Below are 22,005 nucleotides of genomic sequence, written 5' to 3'. Positions count from 1 at the left end.
TGCTTGGCTATGAAGGGTAAGAAATATAGACTGGCCAAGCTATGATGAGGCAAGAAGCTATCTGCACAGCCTGCACTAGATATACCGACACAACCAGCCCTCTGTCCCGTTGTTGCTTTGTGTAAATTTCGCATAACTTGATCAGAATGTACAGTGGGGTGAACCGCTGGCAAGCTAGCGTGTCGAAACACTGCTAAGGAACGATAAGAGAGCAATAAATGTTAACCTGTGCAGTGGTGTTGTTCCCGTCGCCTTTGTTTCTAACGTAGCTTTACCATCCAGTGAGGACACGTTCAGGAGTCTGTAAGTAACCATGTCTGTAGCAAGCAGTCACAGGCAAACGAAGGTAGCAGATAGACATGTGCATGTGCATCGTCATCTTCTAAAGGCTTCGAGAATCTCTTGTGAAACAAACTTCGGCAGCTGACACAGAAAGCTATGGTGGACATTCGCTTAACACCAATACTGCCTATTTCGCGAGCTGCTTGATCTCTGGCAATATCATTGTGAACACATCATCCAGTTGCGTACCGTTGGCCTCCCGATCCAAAGGGAGCGTGTGCAAAATCAACAAATGCTGTCAATGCCCAGGAGGCGCTTCAAGACCATTGCATTTTTCTGATTGCAATGGAAACCAAGACCCCAACACTGCTATGCAAAAAGAGACCAAAAGCAATGGCAAAGTTTTTTCTAAATATTTTTTTTTGTTTTTCAGCAAGAATCCTTATGCCCAACTTGTTGTGTGGACAGTTTTGATTGCATAAGCTGCTGCAGCACTTTTTTTTCGTTACATCAATTTAAATGCTCATGAAGAATAAACTCATGAGTTGGCACATATTAGAGCTTTGCACACTCTCAACCAGCCATGATATAAATGCGGTAATTTTTCTTGTTTGTAAGCGCGTGATACCATGTTGTCACAACCTAAACCGAAATGTTCAGTTCAGTTCAGTGCATTTATTTCAGCCATGTACAATGGCTGACGGGAAAGGAAAAAAAGCCGCGCACGCGGCCTGACAAAGCTCCCATCTCCCGTAGCGGCTTTTCACGGCGATGACAGACAGCAGTAAAACAATAACAAGAGAATGCATAAAATAACAAATATGTACAATATCTTCATAACAGATTCCCAGAATAGTCTCTGTGCTGTTACACCCACGCAAATGATAATTTAATCACAGCACATGGATACTTTGTTTATTATACAGTTGGATATTATTCGTTCTTTTGTAAGAACATATTTCTGACAGCGTGATATGAAACGGAAAGAATGGATAGATTAGTGAAAGTGTTTCTATTGAGGAAAGACGGCAACACATACCTGAGAGTTTCAAAACCGTAATTTGTGCGTGGACAAGGTACATACCATTATTCGTAGTGTCTTGTGTTGTGAACAGCGGTATTTTCCTGTAGATTCGCAAGGTCAGCAAAAAATGTGGTGTCACTATGTACCTGAGATTTGTACTGCTGAATTACACGGTACTGTCCAATAACCCTTGCATCCATAATGCGGTATTTTGCAAATAGAGCACTCGTATGTGCTAAGTATGTAGCGCCCGCAATTGCTCTGACTGAATTTTTTTGTAGTGTCAAAACCTTCTGAATATTAGTTTGCGTCGTTGTACCCCAAACCAAATGACAATGTTCAACATGAGAGTCAAGAGGAAGTGCTATAGAGGAAGAGCTCAGTGACCCATTCATCTCGCAAATGTTCATTGCAGACAAATGTCCACACAGCCGGCACGAAAAAAAAATGAAATTACGCTGCCGAAGATAGATTTGCTCGGTGCCAAAGCTTTCACACAGGCAATACAGTTCCTCCGGAAGTTGTAACCAGAGCACCCATTGTCACAAAATGTATTGAATGGAGCACCAAGGCGCACAAGGATGGCGACGTTGCTGTTGTCGCCGCAGGGAACAGTCCGACGGCCGTGCAGCCTTGCGAGCACCACGTTGCATACATGGCAATTCTCAAGCACTGTGCCCCCAAGAATCGCGATCAAAATGGTAATGAATGCGCAGCAGAAACAAGGCCGTGTGAACGCTTCGGACGAGATCACTGCAACCATCGCAATGAATGCGGCTAGCTGCACAACGTCACGTTCATTCAGGCATTCGGAAAGCACGGCGTGCGCAGTGAGCTTTCGCAGGTTCACATTTCGCTGCCTTGACGTAAAAGCACTCGCGTTGATCGCAATCACTTTCACTTCGCGGGGTCTAGTCACCGTGATATGTAGCTCATGCACGCACAAGAAATTCACTGTGAGCACCTGCTACTCGCCGCTGTCCATGATGATCCTCGCAGGAACGCTTGCAACAACCACAAACAGCTCCATATAAACACTTCATGACACCGCCACCACGTGGGCCTTGCGTCGGTTTTAAAAGGGGCTTTGTCAGCCACCATCAGCGTCGATGATTATAGAATTGATGTCGGCGAACTTTCGCTGGCCGCTGCCGCACGCGGAGAAGTTCGTTGTCGCTATGAACACTCGTAAATCAACATATGACCGATTTAATATGCTTCGAGGCATAGCTGCAACCACCTATGCCTCGCTCCCCGGTTCAATCGATGGACGGCCATCTTGGCCCGGATGAAGCGGAGGTGGAGAAGCCTGAGACGTCACCTAGAAAGCAGCCAATTGCTGCAATCGGTCACCGGCTGGATCTGCTCATCCGAACAAAAGTTGAAGTTGACCAATTTTCTGGCCGGTCGCCGGACCGAGCGGACGCCTACTGCGTGGTGTGCGCGGTCCATCGCCCGCATGCCGTCTGGAAGCCATAAAAAAAAATGGCTGAGGCTTAACTTGGTTAAGCCTGGAGAATGCGAAGCATCATCGTGTCGCGTAATTTGGAGGCGCACAACCACAGCGACGGCGCGAGGTGGGCCACCGTTTCTCCACTGCCGTGACGTCATCGTGTCACGTGGTGTGGCATCATCGTGTCACGTGATTTGGAGGCGCACAACCACAGCGACGGCGCGAGGTGGGCCCCCGTTTCTCCACTGTCGTGACGTCATCGTGTCACGTGGCGTGACGTCATGTATCACGTGATTTGGAGGCGCACAACCACAGCGACGGCGCGAGGTGGGCCCCCATTTCTCTACTGTCGTGACGTCATCGTGTCACGTGGTGTGACGTCATGTATCGCATGATTTGGAGGCGCATAACCACGGTGAAGGGCTGAAGTGGTAGCTAAAGTAGTATGCTTAGCATAAAAGCGATCGTACAACGGCCCTTATTCCACACGAGTTGGCTGGAAATATTCGTGGTCGCTTGCAAATCAGCACCAGCAGCTTCGGGATCCTGCAGTGCGGAGTCTGTCGAGGTAGCGACGTTTCCACTTTGTGCTACAGTCGTCTAAGACAGTCGAATCTCCGACGTTGCAGCATTGACAGCACTTTTGAAATATTCTAGATGCGACAGAAAAGTCCGTGCAGATAAGGGCAATTCACACTAAGCTATAAGGTAAGAACCCCTAGCAATGAATAGCCGGGAAAATTAGAGCAATTCAACCGAAAAAAAGATATATCCACTTAAACGCACTAAGTATGGACCAACACTAAGGACGACTCCATTCAATTATTCTTCTGACTGAAAACTGATTTTGGACCCACCACGGTGGCTCAGTGCTTATGACTGTCGGCTGCTGGCACGAAATACGCGAGTTCGAACCCGGCCGCGGCGGCTGAATTTCGATGAAGGCGGAATTCTAGAGGCCCGTGTGCTGCGCGATGTCAGTGCACGTTAAAGCACCCCAGGTGGTCGAAATTTCCGGAGCCCTTCACTACGGCGTCCCCCATAGCCTGAGCCGCTTTGGGACGTTAAACCTCAATAAATGAAATCAAAACTGATTCTATCTCATTTTCTGGCTATGCTGATGTTCGTTCAGCAACCAAGCAGAAATTCATGGCCGAGAAAATTGGAGTTAAAAATATTTCCTCTCCAGGTTTCAAATTCTTGAGGTCCTTACTCAAAAAGACATGTAGCCACTATTCTGGCCTGAATGGCTGTGTAGCTTGCTGCCAAGTACACTCTTGAAAATGCGGTGTCGACGCATGCATTTTACTTTCCATATTTGCTAGTGCTGGCGACACTGGTATTTTTCTTGTTTTCGCCATATCTAGCTGGTCATTCTATGCCAAATGTCCCAAGCTTCGCGCTTGAATCTCGCCGCTATCTTTCAGAAAATAGCAGGGTTTTGATCGTACTGTAGAAAGCAATTTGATGAAATATTTATGTGGCAAAAACTTCCCGTCGTTTCTGGTTTAGTTTTCCACGCAAGGGCAAAGCTTGTTTGCATTAAAATATCAAGAATGCTAACTGGTCCTTTACATGCGCACGAAAGTTTTTATAAAGAATGTAAAATCACTGCGCTTTAGTATCAGCTATGAATCAACTGCTAGCATAAAGAGGTTTTTTTTTAATATTCTAGGTTTTATTTTAACCCAACAAGAAAAATGCTTATCTTTCTTAGAAAACATATGCTACAGCCCTGAGCAATGCAAAGCGTTTAATCAGCTATATGCGATGTATAGAAATTGGTGGAAATGTTTTACCTCGAATAGAAGAAAGTAAATTAGCAGAAAAAAAAGTATCAGTTTCTGAACATATGTGATTTCCGTCGTACTCTTTCTCTCTTTCATTCTTTCTCTCTTTTTTTCCTGCTTTCTTTCTGCTTTTCCTTCTCTTTCTTTCTGCCTTCGTTTCTTTCTTTCTCTCTTTCTTTCCTTCTTTCTCTTTTGTTTTCTTTGTTTACTCCTTTCTTTTTTTCTTTGTTTCCTCGTTTCTTTTACTTTCTTTTCTTCTTTCCTTCTTTCTATCTTTCTTTCCTTGTTTATTCCTTTCTTTCGTTCTTCCTTTCTTCTTTTCTTTCTCTCTGTTTCTTTCTGTCTTCCTTCCTTCTTTCTTTCTTACTTTCTTTGTTTCTTTCTTTCATCTTTATTTCCTTTCCTCTCGAAAATGTAGGAGTCGGAACTAAAAGCTGTCAAAACAGCCTGACAATGGCCCTAGCCCCTACATAGTGGCACTGCAGCGTGTCAGACAAATACCACCATAACAAAGGAAAAATGAATACAGATACAGATTACAGAGGCAATATAATTAAAGAGCAAAAAATAAATACATGGTCAACATCGCAAGAAAAAAAAACAGATGTAGGCACAACGTGTTCGACATTCTCGACTCAGTATATAACGAATTGAAGCAACAGTAAATTTCTACATGCGGCATGTGTGCAATAATTACAGCACAGGAAATATTTCACATTACAAGATCTAAGAAACCTATAAATTTCTGCCGATAGTATGTTTAGGTTTGTATGCTGGGTCGAAATTCGGTGACTCTCAACTATTGAGTAATGTGGGAATAGTACATTTAAAGGATTTCGTGTTGTATGGTGTGCGAGGTGCAGGTACAAACCATTTTTTCATGCCCCTCGTAAGGCGAGGTCTCAAGTTTTTTTGCAGCTGGGCTTAAGATATTAAAACATTACGTTTTTCTTTCAGAAAAGATTCAGCCTTTGATCCCACACTACGATGTTTCAATTAAAAACTCAAATTGCAGCTGATTGCATATCTGACACGACCGTTCCGCTCAACGTTTTTTAAAGAAGCAATCTTCGTTCTGGGGAAGAAAAAAATTTAGAATTTCATTTTTCCCGGTCCTTTTCATTCAGTTGCTCGATGATCAACTGGCACCGTTCCATATTATAATTATTTCTTCGTTTGGCTTCATATTTTATTTTCCTCTTACCCTTACTTGTGAACGTACGCAAAAGTTCCCTAAAAAACTACTGGCAGTTGAAATAATGGTCAATTAATCACATTGTTTGGGGTAATTGCTACCGTTACACCTCCGCTAAAATAAAAGCTGTTAACACCAATCTGCTTTCCTCTTCAGGGCTGGGGTGACCTCAGCTACAACGGAAACCCTCAAATTCGGACTCCAAATATTGACGCACTTGCATGGAGTGGAGTCCGACTCACCAGGCTCTACCACCAGCCGTTGTGCACGCCTTCCAGAGCTGCCATCATGACTGGCCGCTACCCCATACACACAGGTGCGCTGCTTTTCTCGCTCTTCCCTCGTTTTGCAAGAGCGTGAACTACCAGCTTTACACGACGGGTGTCTACCTGCATGAAGGAAACTATAAACTATGACTATTAGCTGACTTATCATTGTCGCTGCGCGGGAAAAAAACTGAATGTTAACAGCTATGATGGGGCGCATTTCCACTATTTCCCTAACTATGGAAAACGAACCCTTTCAAGTGGTGGGGTAAAATTCTCCGCCTCCGTACAAACAAACTTCGTATACCTAAGACAATACGTTTCGAAAAAGCCAGAAATATATACCCTAAATGTAACCGTGAGTATAACCTTAAGCTAAACCACGAGCATCACCACTGCTTTTCGCTTCGCGATATTCAGGCTTAACATTAGCTGAGGCACAGCCAATTTTTTCTATTACTCGTAATGGTTTATAAGTATGAATTATGAATACTATTAAGGCACGCGTTTTATGTACCAATAAAATGGAATGTAATTTTTCATCGGCGCTTTGTCACACATCAAAGAACTCTTACAATTTTAAATTTTAACTACAATACTGGTTTTTCTACGGCGTACAAGGGCAACAAAGACGTTAATAACTATTCTCGTGGAATCGTAGAACACTTTATTATCCCCTTTATAACATGTCTCGCTGTGTGCCGACTTAGCGTCCCCTCGTAGTGGCAGCGTTTCGGTTACGCTAACACGCGTGGTGTATTTAACGAGGATCGCTTCCCCCGTCCCTGTCCTCCACTTTTCTGACCTGAAATGCTTGGTCTTTAACATTTCTTTATCAGGTCTTTAACAGATTTTTAACATTTTCGTAGAAAACACGTGGCAACGCTGGTTTTCCCTTTGAAAAAAAAAAACGCTCCCTTTCAACAGCTATGGGATGGTAGGAAAGACATTAGGACAAGCACTATTATTACGTCAGTCTTGGAAGGAATTTAAGGCCTAGAAACAAGGAAATACAGTACTAGAAAGAGAAATCCCCAAACTTTCAGACAACAGCAGAGTCTGCGAGTTTAGCTGAAACTTCCGACATGAAATTTTAAACACTTAATTCAAGGCGCGGAACGCAACTGAACACGCTTGTTATGCCAGATATTTCACGGAAGATTTCAAGAAATTTTCAAAAATAGGCTTTACGTGGTAAAAGTATTGCTTTTGCGGCATAGTATTACAAATGTTGGCGAGCACAAGAAAGCCGATCAGTTCTCTTGAGTAGTAAGCGCAGTGATTAATTTATGATAATTAGATTTTTAACTATAACACATAGGCAACTACTTGTGTTTAGAGATTTGCAGCCGGTCATCAGTAATAGCGATATGAGCATTTAGAATTTTGAAAGCGCGATTATTATTAGCGCTGTGGCTCGACAAAATTTTGTTACATCGTTACAAAGTACATGCGTTTTCGAAAAGCACAGGCAAAGCAACCTTACCAGTGCGTATAAGGAGTCATATGAGCTAAATTTTGTCGAGCCACTGTGTCAAAGGTAATCGCGTTTTCGAAATTCTAAGAACTTTTTGGCTATTACTAACAACTGGCTACAAATTTCTATGTACAACTCAGGGCCTAACTCTACTAGTTAAAAAGTTAATTACTAAAGAAAGTGCTAACCGGCTAACTACTTCAGACGAGTCACCGATTTGGCGCCAACACTGGTAATGCTACAATGAAAAAGCCATATTTTTGCTTAAAGGGACAGTAAGGAGAGCTGTATTAATATTGTTTTTAAAGCAAAATCCGATAGTTCGGCATTTCATGGCTTTGTTGCCACTAGGCCGGCAGCGAAAGATGCATTTATTTCTAAGAAATTTGGATGCGAAGTTGAAAAAGTTTTTCCCGGTGCTCTCATTCAAACTTGTGATTCTCTTATGACGACACAGGACTAAATGACGTGAAACATGATGTGCACATGACGTAACGCAGACTCCGTGATTTCTGGCTTCCAGCAGTGCGGCCTAGCAGCAGCCGAAAAGAAAGCTACCGCCGGGCGCACGTTGAAGGCATCTAACGGTTATTGTGGCCGTCACTACCGTCGCTTCGCTTACGTTTGCACCGGCGTTTTGCCAGCGTTACGATGGATCCCGCTCTCGAAGTCGTCAACGAAGTTCTCGCAAATAGACAAATTTAGCATACCGTGTACCTTGTTACCGTTAGCGGAATACCGCGCCGGTGAGCAGGCGCTGATTGGTTCCAGTGCTGCAGGCGCGCGCGTAGCTGCCGGGTACGTGGCGCCATCTGGCAACGTCAAGGAGATTTGCACATGCTTTGGCACGGCCACCTGCATCGAGTGCGCGGCGGGCATTGGCTATGCCTCAGTGATTCGTGGCTTCTCGTGGCCTAGTGTTTCTAGAACCATTGGTTCTGGCAACACTGTTTTGTCGTATTACGTTATCACGCTTGTACTTGCGAGTTTGGACTGTGGCGGCGTACCTGTATTTTGGGTTTTGCTCTTTTCTACGTTAAAAGAGCTTAAGAGTAATCAGGAGCTGGTATTCTGTCGATACAAGCCAACTTCAATTTCTCCTCAGTGTCCCTTTAAAAATTCGGTCTTTGAGAATTATTTAAGCTATTCCCTGAAACACCTGGTATAAGTATTTCGAAATGAAGGATTTTGTTATGAAACCAGATGGATATAAATCAGATCAAGAGTGCCAAATAACGATTAATTTAGATAAAACTGGCCTTGTAGTCGCTTTTAGTTTTCTGGTAGTTCTGCCAACGTTTGTAGCATTCATATAAAAAATCAAATCACATTTGCTTAGCAATTTATGTACGATCTAAACCCGACACACACCAATTCATGTGGGAAATCATGCCATGTTTACGTACTCTCTTCCAGTGTTCATTGAGCGTAAGAGACGCAATGCCACGTGGTGTAAATTGTGAAGTGAGGTGGAACTGCGTTCTAATTTTAGAACTGTTTTGTTCACAGAAAGCTGAAAAATATACACAACTCGCGCATAAAACTGGCTGCTTGTGTTTGAACAGATATGTTTAGTGAACATTATTTTATGCGTTTCTGTATTCAGTCAATCAACCTATGGAAGCAGTGGTCCCGTAATATCTGCCCTACATTGCACAAACATGACACGGGGGTTCACCTTTCATACATTGGCCTCAATCAGTCCTCAAATTACCCGTCGCATTGGCGTCAAGCTGCGGCAGAGTCACGCAAGCGAATCACGGGAACGGCGGCCGCCTTCGTACACACGCAAAATACAGAGCTACTGTGTGCTGTGGAATGCCAAGGCACGTTAAAAAACCCTTGGGATCAAAATTAGTCTGGCGTCCTCCACCAGGACGTGTCCTTGCCTCATTAACACCCCACGCCATACCTGTCGTTCATGGTATTCTTCTACAATGGTCCTATACATTTCTTCCCAGGGATGCAGCACTATGTGCTCCTTTTGGATGAAGCCAGAGGGCTGCCCCTGGACCTGAAGCTTCTTCCTCAGTGGCTCAACGATCTAGGCTATACATCGTACATTGTCGGAAAGGTATGTTTTTGTGTTGAAGGGTTTTTTTCGTGCGTGCCTACGCTACGTTCAGTAAGCAGCCCTACGGCCACAGGGCGCTCTCACAACTCTCTTATGAGGCCTATATGAAAAGCACTCTTTTTGGTCATTAGACTATTGTCACGTACTGGTGGCTGCAGTCCAGCGAGCAGGAAGACAGCGAGAATAGCTTCCAAACAAAACTGTGTATTTGGACTGACTTGCGCCCGAAAAGAACTGAATCAGTTTTCAGCGGGGTAGCAACAGGCGTGCTCGGCTGTCGTCGAACAGAATGCCCGCCGCTTCCGGCTGCATAGCGAACTTTCGAAATTTCGATAGCGAACTTTTCGATAGCGAACTTTCGAGACAAAGTGTGTAAAGTTAGTAGAACATTCTGGAACAACGTAGAATCGGCTCCGCCTGGATGCGATAAATCGAGACAAATCTGGTCGAGTTTTGCATCACAAACACAGCAATAAAGTAGTGTGCTGGCAGCTCTGAAGAATGAAGCAACAAACACTATAAAGATTCGGTGCACTATTTGTTAGCCTAATTATTTCCTGTCCAGTGCTCAGCCTATGCTTTAATGGTAGGAAATGCGAAAGCAGTTTGCCTCGCTATCAACAGAACTGTAGTTATCACTGCTGGCGTGTGATGTAAAATTAAAAACTTTTAAGGTCAAAAATATTTAAGCCTGTTTTAAAACCTTTTGTGGGATAAAATATTATGTTTCAAGAGTGACTACTAATTTGCTGTTTGTATTGGCACTTAAAATTTTGTTTCCACAGTAGTCTGATACCTTAACTCGATTTCCTATAAAAGCTATTCCATGAACACAGCGCCACGAACGGGACATAGAAGAAAGGAAGGCAACACAAAGAATACCGTCCGGGACACAACACAGGGCCAAAATGCCGGGACACAATACATGAAATACCACCACCAACTCGCCCAACAACTTACTTCTAGATGTTGCCGCCAAGGAGGTCACTTTACACGGAGTTAGCGTGATTGTTTCATCATCGGTGCCTTGGGCGCAAGAACACCGTGGTGTTTAGTATGACATGGCTATGCCTCCATTCTCTGCAAAACAAAGCCAAGCATACCCTTACTTAAGTACGAACTTTATGCCGAAGCTAAACCAATTCAGCTCACAGTCATGAATTGTCTTCATCGACTGATACACGAAAATAACATAGCCTGTATCTTTGTCGACAGTAACCAAAACCCTGAAATGTTTTTCAGGCAAGGTTTTGCGCATTCCAAGACGGCTACTTTTTAAGACGTATGTGTTTCAAGTTGCGCGCGTTTCTCCGCTTGTAGGATGCATCGAGCGGAAATGGTGCTGTCTCGGCTCTTGTGGGGTTGTGTTCTTTCGAACCCAGACAAACTGAATCTGCGGCACGGGCTCTCAAAGAGGCGAAGTGCTCGATTATAGACCTGCCGCCTGTCTCGTTATTCAGCCCCAAGTTAGAGCGTATTGGTTTAATTTCGTCATAGAAGGTTGTGGCCAAGTACTACACCAGGGTGGCCAAATCCTGGTCTGGTGAGGTACTACGTTGTAGGCTGTGGTCACCGAGATCAAGCCGCACCCCAGTCCAGGTTAAGCAATTTCATCGACACGCGGAATTGCCTGGCACCGGGATTCGAGCCCAGGTCCTCTTGCACACGAGGTGGATGCTCTTGTCGACGCCACCGCTGCACCACTGGAAACTGAACCTGGCAACATTTAACACTAGAGTCTTATCCAGTCAAGCTAGCCTAACAGTGTGGTTCGAGGAATTAGCGGGTGTAAATAGGACGTCCTAGGGCTTAGTGAGGTTAGCAGGGCAGATGAGGCGTACATAGTACTGAGGGGTGGGCACGTATTGTGTTATCGTGGATCAGCGGATATACGAGAACTAGGTGCGGGATTATTCACCAAACGGGGTACAGCGGCCAACATAGACGAGTTCTAAAGTAGTGACGAGAGACCAATGACGACCAATGACAAGGGAGTGGCAGCTATCGTAATTAGGCTTTAATAAGAGGTACAAGCTGAAAACTGTGCAGGCCTACGCCAATGCATCCATCTATGTTGACCATTCGCTCAGAGCTTCAAAGAAGGTGTGGAATCGGGAATGTACAAATTAAAAATCACACCACACTGTACTAATGGGCTACTTCAATGCGAAGGTATGTAAGCAGCAGACCAGAGACCAGGCGCTTGGTGACTATTGCCTAGGCTCCAGAAATAGCAGGCGGGAATTATTAGTAAAGTTCGCAGGAAGAAATAATTCACAGGTCATGAATACCTTCTTTCGGATACGAAAGAAGAGGAAGCGGACCTAGAAGAGCGCCAATGGTGAGAATAAAAATAAAATTGACATCATACTATGCGTTCTCACTGGTATCGTGCGGGACATAGAGGTCCGCGGAAAGGTGCGATGTATTGACCACAGATTGGAGAGATCTTAAACTAGCTTAGATCTGAAGAAGGAACGGAAGAAATCAGTGAAGTGAAAGCTCATTAACGAGTCAGCGGTTAGAGGGAAAGTAGAGAGATACAGGATATCGCAGAAGAGATATTCGGCTCTAACTAAGGAAGACGATATTAATGTTCAAACAATGAGCGATAATCTCACAGCTATCATTAGTGAGTGACTAGTAAAAGTAGATGGCAGGATGGATCAACAGGATACAGGCAATCAATCTCGGCAGGCGGAAAATCTGATTAAGATACGCGAAAGCATGAAAGCGTCTAACCATACTGGCGGAATAGAATTGGTAGAGCTATCCATGTTAATAAATAAGCTTAAGACAGCCAATATAAAGAAGTTTAGCATAGAGAAAATGGAGCATGCTGGAAAGAAAGGAGGAAGCCTCAAAACAGTGAAGAGAAAATAGGCAAAGGCAAAAACCATATGCATGCGCTGAGAGACCGAGGGGAGAATGTCATTAACGATATGAATAAGATAGAATGGCCGAGTTTTACACTAACCTCTGCAATAGTCACTGTAATCCGAACGCAAATGAGGGAAGCATTAGCGCACAGCAATGGATATCTGGCCAGCAACGAAAGAGGAAGTAAAGAGGGCCTTAAGAGCAATGCGAAGCAGGAAAGCGCCTGGTGAGGATCAGGTAACAGAAATCTCTTGAGGAACGGAGGGAAGATTATGATAGGAAAAACAGCCACCCTCTATACGAAATGCTTTATCACGTCGAGCTTACCAGAGGATTGAAAGAACGCTAATATTATTTTGATTCTTAAGGAAGGAGATGTCAAGAAGTTCAACAATTACAACCCGATCTGCTTACTGCCTGTTGCCTAGAAGGTATTTACTAAGATAATCGCAAACATAATCAGGATAACCCTGGACTTTAATCAACCAAATCAATAAGGCAGGCTTTTGTAAAGGATATTCAACAACAGGCCGTATTCACACTATCAAACAGGAGATAGAGAATATGCAGAATAGAACCAACCTCTATATATAGCGTTCATTGAGTTCGAGAAAGCCTTTGACTCCGTGGGAACCTCAAAAGTAATCCAGGCATTGCGGAAAGAGGGTGTAGAGTCTTATGTGAAAATGCCGAAAGATATCTATCACTACTGTGCAGAAATGCTATTCCCTGCCTTATTACAGTAGGTGTTCCGAAGCCTTGATTGGGAACATGGGGATAACAGTTAATGGAGAATACCTAGATAATTTTATACTCGCTGATGACGTTGCCATGCTAAATCACTCAGCAGGTGAGCTACAATGCATGATCAATGAGTTAGACTGGCAAAGCAGAACGGAAAGTATTAAAATTAACACGCAGAAAAAGAGCGCAGTGTCCAACAGTCTCGCAAGAGAACAGCAGTTCACAATTGGTATCCAGGTGCTTGAAGGGGTTAGGGAATACATGTACTTAGGACAGATAGTGGCTGGAGATCGTGATCACAAGAGGAAATAACTAGAAGAATAAGACTGGGGCGGAGCGCGTATGGCACATTCTCTCAGGTCATGATCGGTAGTTTACCAATATCCCTCACGAGAAAAGTATACAACAGCTTTACAACAGCGCCTGTGTAGAACAGCGCCTGTGTACGTCCTTCCTTGCTTCTCGTGTCCCGTCCTTTGCGCTGCTCCAGCACGATGCAACAGCACCAACTAGCCCTACAACTTGCTCTTCTGAGCTTTATCTTACCGGCACTCACCTACGGGGCATAAACGGGGAGGCTAACGTGGAGGACAACAGAGCGAGCTGTGGATAGAAAAATGTTAGGTTTAGCGTTACGAGAGCGGAAGCGCGCAGAGTGGGGGATGAAACACGCGCGGGTTGATGAAATCTTAGTCGAAATCAAGAGGAAGAAATGGGCTTGGACACGTGATGTAATGCGAAGGCAAGCTTACCGGTGGTATATTAAGGGTAACGGAGTGGATTCCACAAGAAGGCAAGTGTAGTAGAAGGCGGCAAAAAGTTAGGCGGGCGGATGAGATTACGAATCTTTGGGGGGTACTTTGTCGCAGCATGTAAAAGAATGGGTTAATTGGAGAGACATGGGAGACGTTTCGCGCTGCAGTGAGTGTATAATGATAACAGCGTATTTCTTCTCGCCATTCCGCAGTCAGGCGCGTCTTCATACATTCGAACGGCGAACATCAATTACACGCTGTGCCGGGGACCCAAGGAATGTTCCGTTCGCCAACTTTCCTGCCCGCATGGCGCGCTTCCAGTGGCGGCATCCCGATTTCTTACGTCGGGCTGCAAGCCTTCCGGAAAGAATATTTCGTCAGGATAGGATCAGATTCGGCTTTATGTTATTCACTCCTCCCGTTTGGTGTCAAATTCTTCGTCAGGCTCGGGAATGACTGCGGATGATATTAACCTCAGTTTTGATAAGAGGCAAGAGAGAAGCATTTCATGCTTTGAGAATTTGAAAGCGCCGTGAGCTCAATCAAAATACGCCAGCGCGAATGCAGTATCTTGCGTGACGTACACTTAAGACCGCTCGGGCATCGCAGCAAGGGTGAGGAAATATTCTTGCAGGTATTTCCACTCATGACCCCGCCGCGGTGGCTCAGTGGTTATGGTGCTCGGCTGCTGATCCGAAAGACGCGGGTTCGATCCCGGCCGCGGCGGCTGAATTTCTTGAAGGCGAAATTCTAGAGGCCCGTGTGCTGTGCGATGTCAGTGCACGTTAAAGAACCCCAGGTGGTCGAAAATTCCGGAGCCCTTCACTACGGCGTCGCTCATAGCCTCAGTCGCTTTCGAACGTTAAACCCCAATAAACAAACAAACAAACAAACAAACATTTCCTCTCATGAAACGCACTTGGTTGCGGTTAAGTTACTGCACTAAATGGCGCTGGATACTCCGTCAACATCATCATTCCGGCCGCCTGGCGTATTGCTTACACGGCAAGCTAATGTAGTAGTGTAAGGGCTCCGATGGTGACTCTACGACAAAGAAGGTGGCGATGGTTCCCACCCACACCGAAAGGTGAAGGCGTCACTCAAATCACCATCGGTCACCCTTCATACCCTGGCTACCATACTATAGGCGGCGGCAGCAAATTAGGTGGGCGATGGGTTTAAAAGCCTGCGGGGATATGGTGGCCACAGCTGACAAAAGACGGAGTTAATTGGCGAGACATGGGAGAAGCGTTTGCCCCGCAGTGGGCGTAGTGACGCTGAGGATGACCGTGATCAACAGATCGCACTGAATATTTTATGCTCTTGCACAAGTTCTTGCGAAGTTCTTGGACACTACCAGCACCGAGGCCTTCGTTAAGCTGTTGAGCAGACAAGGGTTAAGACATGGAGGACTCGTTGTGACATACATTTGAAGGGAGGCGGTTTTGAATAAAAGCAGCAAACGCAGCCTTGCTGCCATTGGCAGCGTAAGATGGTTCTGGTCCAGTTGTTGTCGTCACTGCTGGACAGCGTCCTATGTGGCACTTCTGGTATGGCACTTCCCTCGCCGCTAAAAAGAGAGGATGGCGCTCGAAAGCTCTGTGAAGGTTAGGTTACAGGTAAGGCGAATACAATCGGCAGTAGAAGGTTGGACAGCCGCTGCCGTAGCTCCCTTGGCTGAGGTACAACCGGACATAGTGGAATCATACCCGATTGTTAGCATGAATTTTTAGGCTTCATTTTCAGTTCACTCATCTGTCAGGTAAGAAATGATTGCGCTACTAAAGTCGCTGATCAATGACACAAAAAAAAAATCATTTCCTTATGCGTTTCCTGCTTTCGGTTACGGTTAGCTTCCTTCAAGCAACACCATAACGTATATGAAGCATGCAAAAGCGATCCGAATTGGTGCTTGTTCATTACGGGTCATTACAGCTCGTAGGGCAGGTTTGAAAAATAGCGCGAATGAGTTAAAACTGCAAAGAAATCATCCTAGTACAGATTTCATGTAACTTGTGTGACCTCGTGTCCTCTTGTACTCTCTTTGCCAAACGTAAGCAGGCAGTTCTTTTGACTTCTTCTGATATCAAGAGTCTTTATCACGCAGAGGGAGACAGACATGACGCAAGTTGATGTGGCGCAGTTTTTTTCTCGTTTCCGCCGACCGCTAGCGACTGCAGCGTAAGCGCAATCCGATTAGTCACTGCAACCTGGCTACTTTTGGTAATGGGGTGTGGGTGACTGTCGCCGTTGGTGTGTCGAAAATACCTACCTAAGCAAAATAAGAAACGTAGTTTAATTATGATACTTATCGACAGGAGGGAAATCGCACATGGCGATCTGCGCTCATAACATTTTGCACCTCATTGCAACGAAAGACGAGAAAAACCGAAACTTTATATCGCTACTTCTTAAACATTTTATATTTGCATGCTTAACTATATTTTTTTCCTTTAAACAGAGCACGAAGTTAAAATTACTGTGACGGGTTGTGCAACATAACACATAAATGCAGATAAACGACTAAAACAAGAAAACAAAAACGCAACTCGGCCTTCTACAAAATAGCAGAAAAGAATAGAAAACATCGAAGGAGTACATGTATACGTGCAGAAATAATGGTAAATAAACGTGCAAGTGTGTGGTTCAGCCAAAAAATACATTTTAACGCAGTAACAAAACATCAGAGCAGTGCTCATGTAGATGCAGATGTAATGCTAGATAAAAATTCATAATGGGTACTTCGCGCAAATATGCGCAAGGTAATGTCCGCCTATCGCAATGACCTATTGTTACTCCGGTAATAATGAATTACTAACTCTCAGTGTGGTGCGTTTTATTCTGTGTCCTTACATGGTCATCTTTCTATTTCCAGTGGCACCTTGGCTATTACAAGGCAGTGCACACGCCCACGAAAAGGGGTTTTGTGAGCCATGTCGGCAATTGGGGTGGAGCCATCGATTATTACACGCACGAAAGAGCTCCTGTGAGTGATCTCATGGCTCCCCGAGGTGCTAATGAAGACCGCTTTCATTGCTTGAAAAGCTCCGGAATACAAAGAGAAAGGGTTACAACGTCGACGTGTTTTATTTTGAAGGAAATGCTGCCAGGTTGTTGACTTGTGTGGCACAAATGAACGGTTGAAGCTATGCTGAAATCAAGGCCCGAGGCCAGTGTAAGGCGAGGCGAAGGGCATTAGCTGTTTTAGAGAGGTTTTTCTTGTTTCCAGCATTGAGTCGTTCAGGTAAAAAGGTAGAGCTGCCACTCAAAGGCGAAGTGCCACAGGGACCTGAAGGTGTTCGCTTGTGGTTGGTTGGGAGTACGTACTCCTCGTTTAATCGAAGGTGTGGTGGATTCGGGTGGTTTCATTACGTGTCGAAGCCCATCACTGCCACACCACATGTGTTATGCTACGGGTGTCTTGTGAGAAGCGTGCGCAATGTCGAGTTCGAAAAGGTTCCTAGTTTTTCTCTTTAGGGAGTGTTTTTGTTGAAATAAGTTGTGTTTCATTAGTTGGCCGTTCGCGGGCTTGTTTGACGGGCGTGATGCAACGATGATTGCAATTAAAAAAGTTACATTTCTGCACGATTTCATCACTGGGGTGGTGTTTTTCATTGAATTTCACAGACAGAACTCCATATATGATTCCAATTTGCAGGCCACCAAAAAAAGCAAGTCTTCAGGAAAAGGCTAGGAGTTAAGGAAAACTAAAACACTTATAAACAGCGTTTCGAAACTAAAAGAAAAATGGCAAAATCATGAACAGAAAAGAAACTGCTTTAAGTATTTAGGGCACATATTCGCATTCCAAAGATGTATCTTTCATATGTCAGAGTCAATAGCGTCGCTTTGGGATTTCTGTTCGAATTAAGATTCGACGGTATGACCATAAAATAAGCAAGGAGCGTAATTTGACTTCGCTCAGCTTATACCTACTGAAGTAACGTTAATGTTGACAGTATCGCGTTCAGGGAAAGTACGAAAAGGGCGTTTGAGAAGCCAGCGGTGGAAACACGGGTATTGACCGGATACCTAATGCATAGTTTTATGTGGCGGCACCCAGAAAAGAAACAACTCTTGAGCCATCCACGGTGTTTCGTTTGAATGCTGGTTTCGTTATAGCTATGACTTATCAGTACGACGCAGTGGCGTTAATGGGTTAATGCCCATATATGCGCACTCGTTCATTCGCTGCTTTACACTCGTAGATGCATTCCAGTCTTTATAGCGCTCCTGGTGCTGGGATGAATGCGCCACTGCCTTGGCAGGTGGCGGTGAGAAGGACTTTCACCGGTGGGGTTTGTGAGACCCAACTTTGTGCTCTTCCCGAGGAGCCTCTCGCGACAGGTTAATTTATATTTCACCTGCCAGGATGACTAGGTTGTGATTATATCACAAGATAGGTTAACAAATTTTCTTTTCTTCAAATTTAAGCAACGCTAACCTTTAAGACGAATACACAGAGGACATGACAGGAGGACATGACAAGAATACACGGAGGACATGAGAGGGCATGACCTTAATCTACCTTTGCTGTCTTCATTGAAAAGGAAAAAAGCGACCTCACTTTACTGTTGCCCCCGTCCCATTCTCTTGGCCTTTCCTTCTGTGGTCTGTCGTAGATGCGCATGCGCTCACGGTCGTCTTTTCTTGTATGTTCTACGAGAAACGTGTTCAATAAACATAGTTTGAGTAAGCGCCCGTCCTCTCATGTCCTCTGTGTATTCGTCTTAAAAGTTAGCGCTGCTTAAATTTGAAGAAAAGAAAATGCGTAACCAACTACCCCCTCAACGTGAATTACTAGGTTAGCAAAGCTCCACGCGTGCCGGCGGTCGATTTTCCCGCTTGCATATACCCTTCTGTTGGTAACGCAATAACAGCATCCTACAGTAAGGCAATCCTGAACTTTTAAAGGCAGCTGGGATGTTGATTAAATGTTTTTTTGGACTGTCCAGTACCTCAAAAAAAGAAAGCCCAATGGTGTCAGAAAAATTAACTTAAATAAAAGTTAAATTCTTGTTCAACAGTCTGCGAAGAGAAAACCCAGTGGTTATTTTCTTCAAAAATAAGGCCTGTGGGTGGTGGGGGGAAAAGACACTAAAATCGGTGCAAACATGCCCAAAACGCAGACACAATTAACTTAAATCCGCCAGAAATCATGTGATTGAAAATAACTATACATAATTACATTCCCTCTTCATCTTTTAGCTCGAATACCCCGTTATTACCGCTGTACATTTGACGGACGTAATGCAATATGTTTCCTTCGTATTTTCCTGCACAATACACAAACGGAGGTTGCACTAGGAAGCTGAGTGCAAAGTCAGACATTTCTTTAAAATTCGTTTCAAACATTTATTATTCGTCTACCTTGCCGTCAGGTACGTCCTTTAGATCTTCTTTACGTGACGTAAAGTCATTGATTCAACATATGAGCTACCGTTTGAGGTAGACATTCTTTAAGCACAGATTAGCTTTGTAGTTGGATGTTATTGGTATCTGTAGCGTTACATAAAACTATGGAGTAGACGTTTGGTCGATACCCGTTTTTTGACCTATGGCTTCGGAAACGTACTTTTCGTATGCATCCTCAAGAAAAAAAAGGCGTCTGATGAATACCAAAGCTTAAGAGGTTTAAAATCTTCACTTTAACTAATTTGTCTATCTAAACTAAGCACAAGACATCTCGTATTTTTCTGCCATGTGCCCAGGTATGTGAACTGGAAAAAAAAAACGCTATCTAAATGGGCCCATTCGAGAGTCGAAATCGAATGCTGGACTATTTTTTGGAAATGTATTGGGGGTGGGTGGAGAATGCGAAATGTCGGTTAAAACCTGGCCGGTACCATGAACCTCCAATTAGCCTTCATCCTTCAGTAGGGCAGTGATGAATGAAATACGCTACCCGGTCATATTGCGTGAGCCGTGATGAGCGTTTCTTTTCTTTCTCTGAATGACAGCGCTCGCAGCTGATTTTTTTTTCCATTGTCGTGATTGCATAACTGCGTATTGTTTTATAAAAAAAAATGCATCAGCCTTCTCCTATATTTGAGTATGCTTCAGTGCTTAGCTTTTTTTTTTTGCATGAAAAAGGCGTCTTCTCTATCTTTCTTGGAAATATCGGCATCGCATGGATGGTGAGTTTGCATCTTCTTTTGATCTCTTTCCTTTTGTGCAGAGAAACACCAGCGATTTGGGCTTGGACTTCAGAAGAAACCTAACTGTGGCATGGAATGATACTGGAAGATATTATACCGATATAATAACTGAAGAAACGTTGTCTGTCATTAGGAATCATCCACTTGACAAGGTGGGTCGCGATGAAGTGTACTGGCTAGAACGTACCTCCTGACGTGCGGTCGTGCCTTTGCGCGGTATAGAATTCTTATTCAGCATCGAGCGACGTCACTGATTCTTTACGTTAGAAAGCAGTACATTTCGTTATGAGGCGAAAACTACTCGACGTTTTATGATAAATGATGATCGTAATGATCTGCTTGACGATGACACGACGGACAACTCTTTAGCTCCGAGTTTGACACAGAGTGGTTGAAACATGACGACATCAGGCTACTTTGTACATAGGAGGCTCGGTAGACACAGAAAAAAGCGGCATTTTCTCTCTACAACGACACGAAGCTCTTCCAAACTATTTTCTCTGCGTCACTGCCAGCTCATTTTTCTTTTCAGATCCGAGACAGTGCGTCTGCTGTCCTTCATGCATATCTGTTCGTTGTTAGAAAGCTGGAAATGAATTAACTTGCTCATCTAATAGCTTGCCTAGTTGTACATCGCTCCGCGGAACAGGAGACGAACACATTACGCCTAGGAACCAGTTTGACCCGCCAGGCAATTGCTCTAGTCCCCGTGCACATGTGAATGCTGGATAATGTGCTGCAAGAATACACTTGACTTGCACGCAGGGAAAGTTGGTTTACAGTCGTTCTATGTATTGTAGCGAAATATTGACTACTGCCTGTAGTGAGTGTGAATGGGGAGCCGCCTGAGAGAAGACTGCTCGCTTTGGCCGTCGGCTTCAAGTCTTAACAATGACTCTTCAAAAATAATTTTAAATGGTTAAGCGTTCTTAATTGTCGTATTCGTAATCTGTCACACTCTAGTAGCACGCTCCCAAAAACTGCGCAGTAGCAGTTGGCAGCACTTGCTAACAGCTAAATGGTTGTTTTCATTTTTCAGGCACTTGTCCGATGGACACTGCACTTTCGGTGTCGAATAATTTATAATCTTGTGTGTTTCCAAAAGTATTTCCAAACACACGATGGTAGCAAGATAGTTGGTATTTGCGTTGCGGATATATTCGAATGCAGCAGGTGATTTCCCTTTTTATGCAGGAGTTGATTACGACTTTTTTGGTGGCGGAGGCGATTGTGGGCTTCGTTTTTCTTTATTTGACTGCGTTTTTCTCACAGTCAGCTCTTATTCGCTAGTGGTTATTACTTAACAGTGGCTAAACCATTTCAACACTTCTTAAAAAAAAGTGATAGGGTTTTAATGTAGCTAAACCGAGTAGAGTTGCGAAAGCCTGTGTTTACCCTCATTGGCCCATGGTTTTATTTTGCTTGGTCATCAAAACGACTGACGACGCCATTAGACAGGTTAAGCTCTGATCGAGGCTAGGCCGACCCGATCTGTTCGCGCCGCAGATGGAAAGCGATGACGACAACGATGAGCAATTCGCAGAGCGAGAGTGTGTTGCAGTTTAACACGCGGCGTTTTCGGCTGAGGCGATAGCATAGTTCCCTCGTGCAGTGGCCAGCGAAACTGATTCTTTGGCGCCGCCGCTGGTTCTAAAACCAGTCGCGGCAATATTTATTCTATTTCCGCATGGGTTGTTGCTACGCATGCTTTTGACAAGGTTACCTTCCAGGCCAATTATTACACACACTATGTGAGAAGGTTAGACATCGTTAAGTAGTTGTATTGGTTTTATTGGGGTTTAACGTCCCAAGGCAACTCTGGCTATGTGAGACGCAGTAGCGAAGGGCTCCGGAAATTTTGACCACCTGGGGTTCTTTAACGTGCACTGACATCGCACAGTACACGG

The 22,005-nt window shown here is 44.4% G+C and overlaps 1 protein-coding gene across 1 annotated transcript in view; it reads left to right on the top strand.

Moving 5' to 3' along the window:
* LOC149343937 (arylsulfatase B-like) overlaps nucleotides 1-22,005 on the top strand; it is a 49,870-nt gene that overhangs the window by 5,307 nt on the left and 22,558 nt on the right. Inside the window, exons 3-6 of the mRNA XM_089547104.1 lie at nucleotides 5,901-6,060; nucleotides 9,449-9,561; nucleotides 16,816-16,926; nucleotides 20,119-20,250. Of these exons, the coding sequence (XP_089403230.1) occupies nucleotides 5,901-6,060; nucleotides 9,449-9,561; nucleotides 16,816-16,926; nucleotides 20,119-20,250 (516 nt within the window). The remainder of the gene's footprint in view (nucleotides 1-5,900; nucleotides 6,061-9,448; nucleotides 9,562-16,815; nucleotides 16,927-20,118; nucleotides 20,251-22,005) is intronic.

Source organism: Amblyomma mixtum, chromosome 5 (assembly GCF_055824585.1).
Source record: "Amblyomma mixtum isolate Tamu chromosome 5, ASM5582458v1, whole genome shotgun sequence".
NCBI lineage: Eukaryota > Metazoa > Arthropoda > Arachnida > Ixodida > Ixodidae > Amblyomma > Amblyomma mixtum.
Note: the sequence above shows the minus strand (reverse complement) of the source record. Positions and strands in the feature narration are given on the sequence as shown.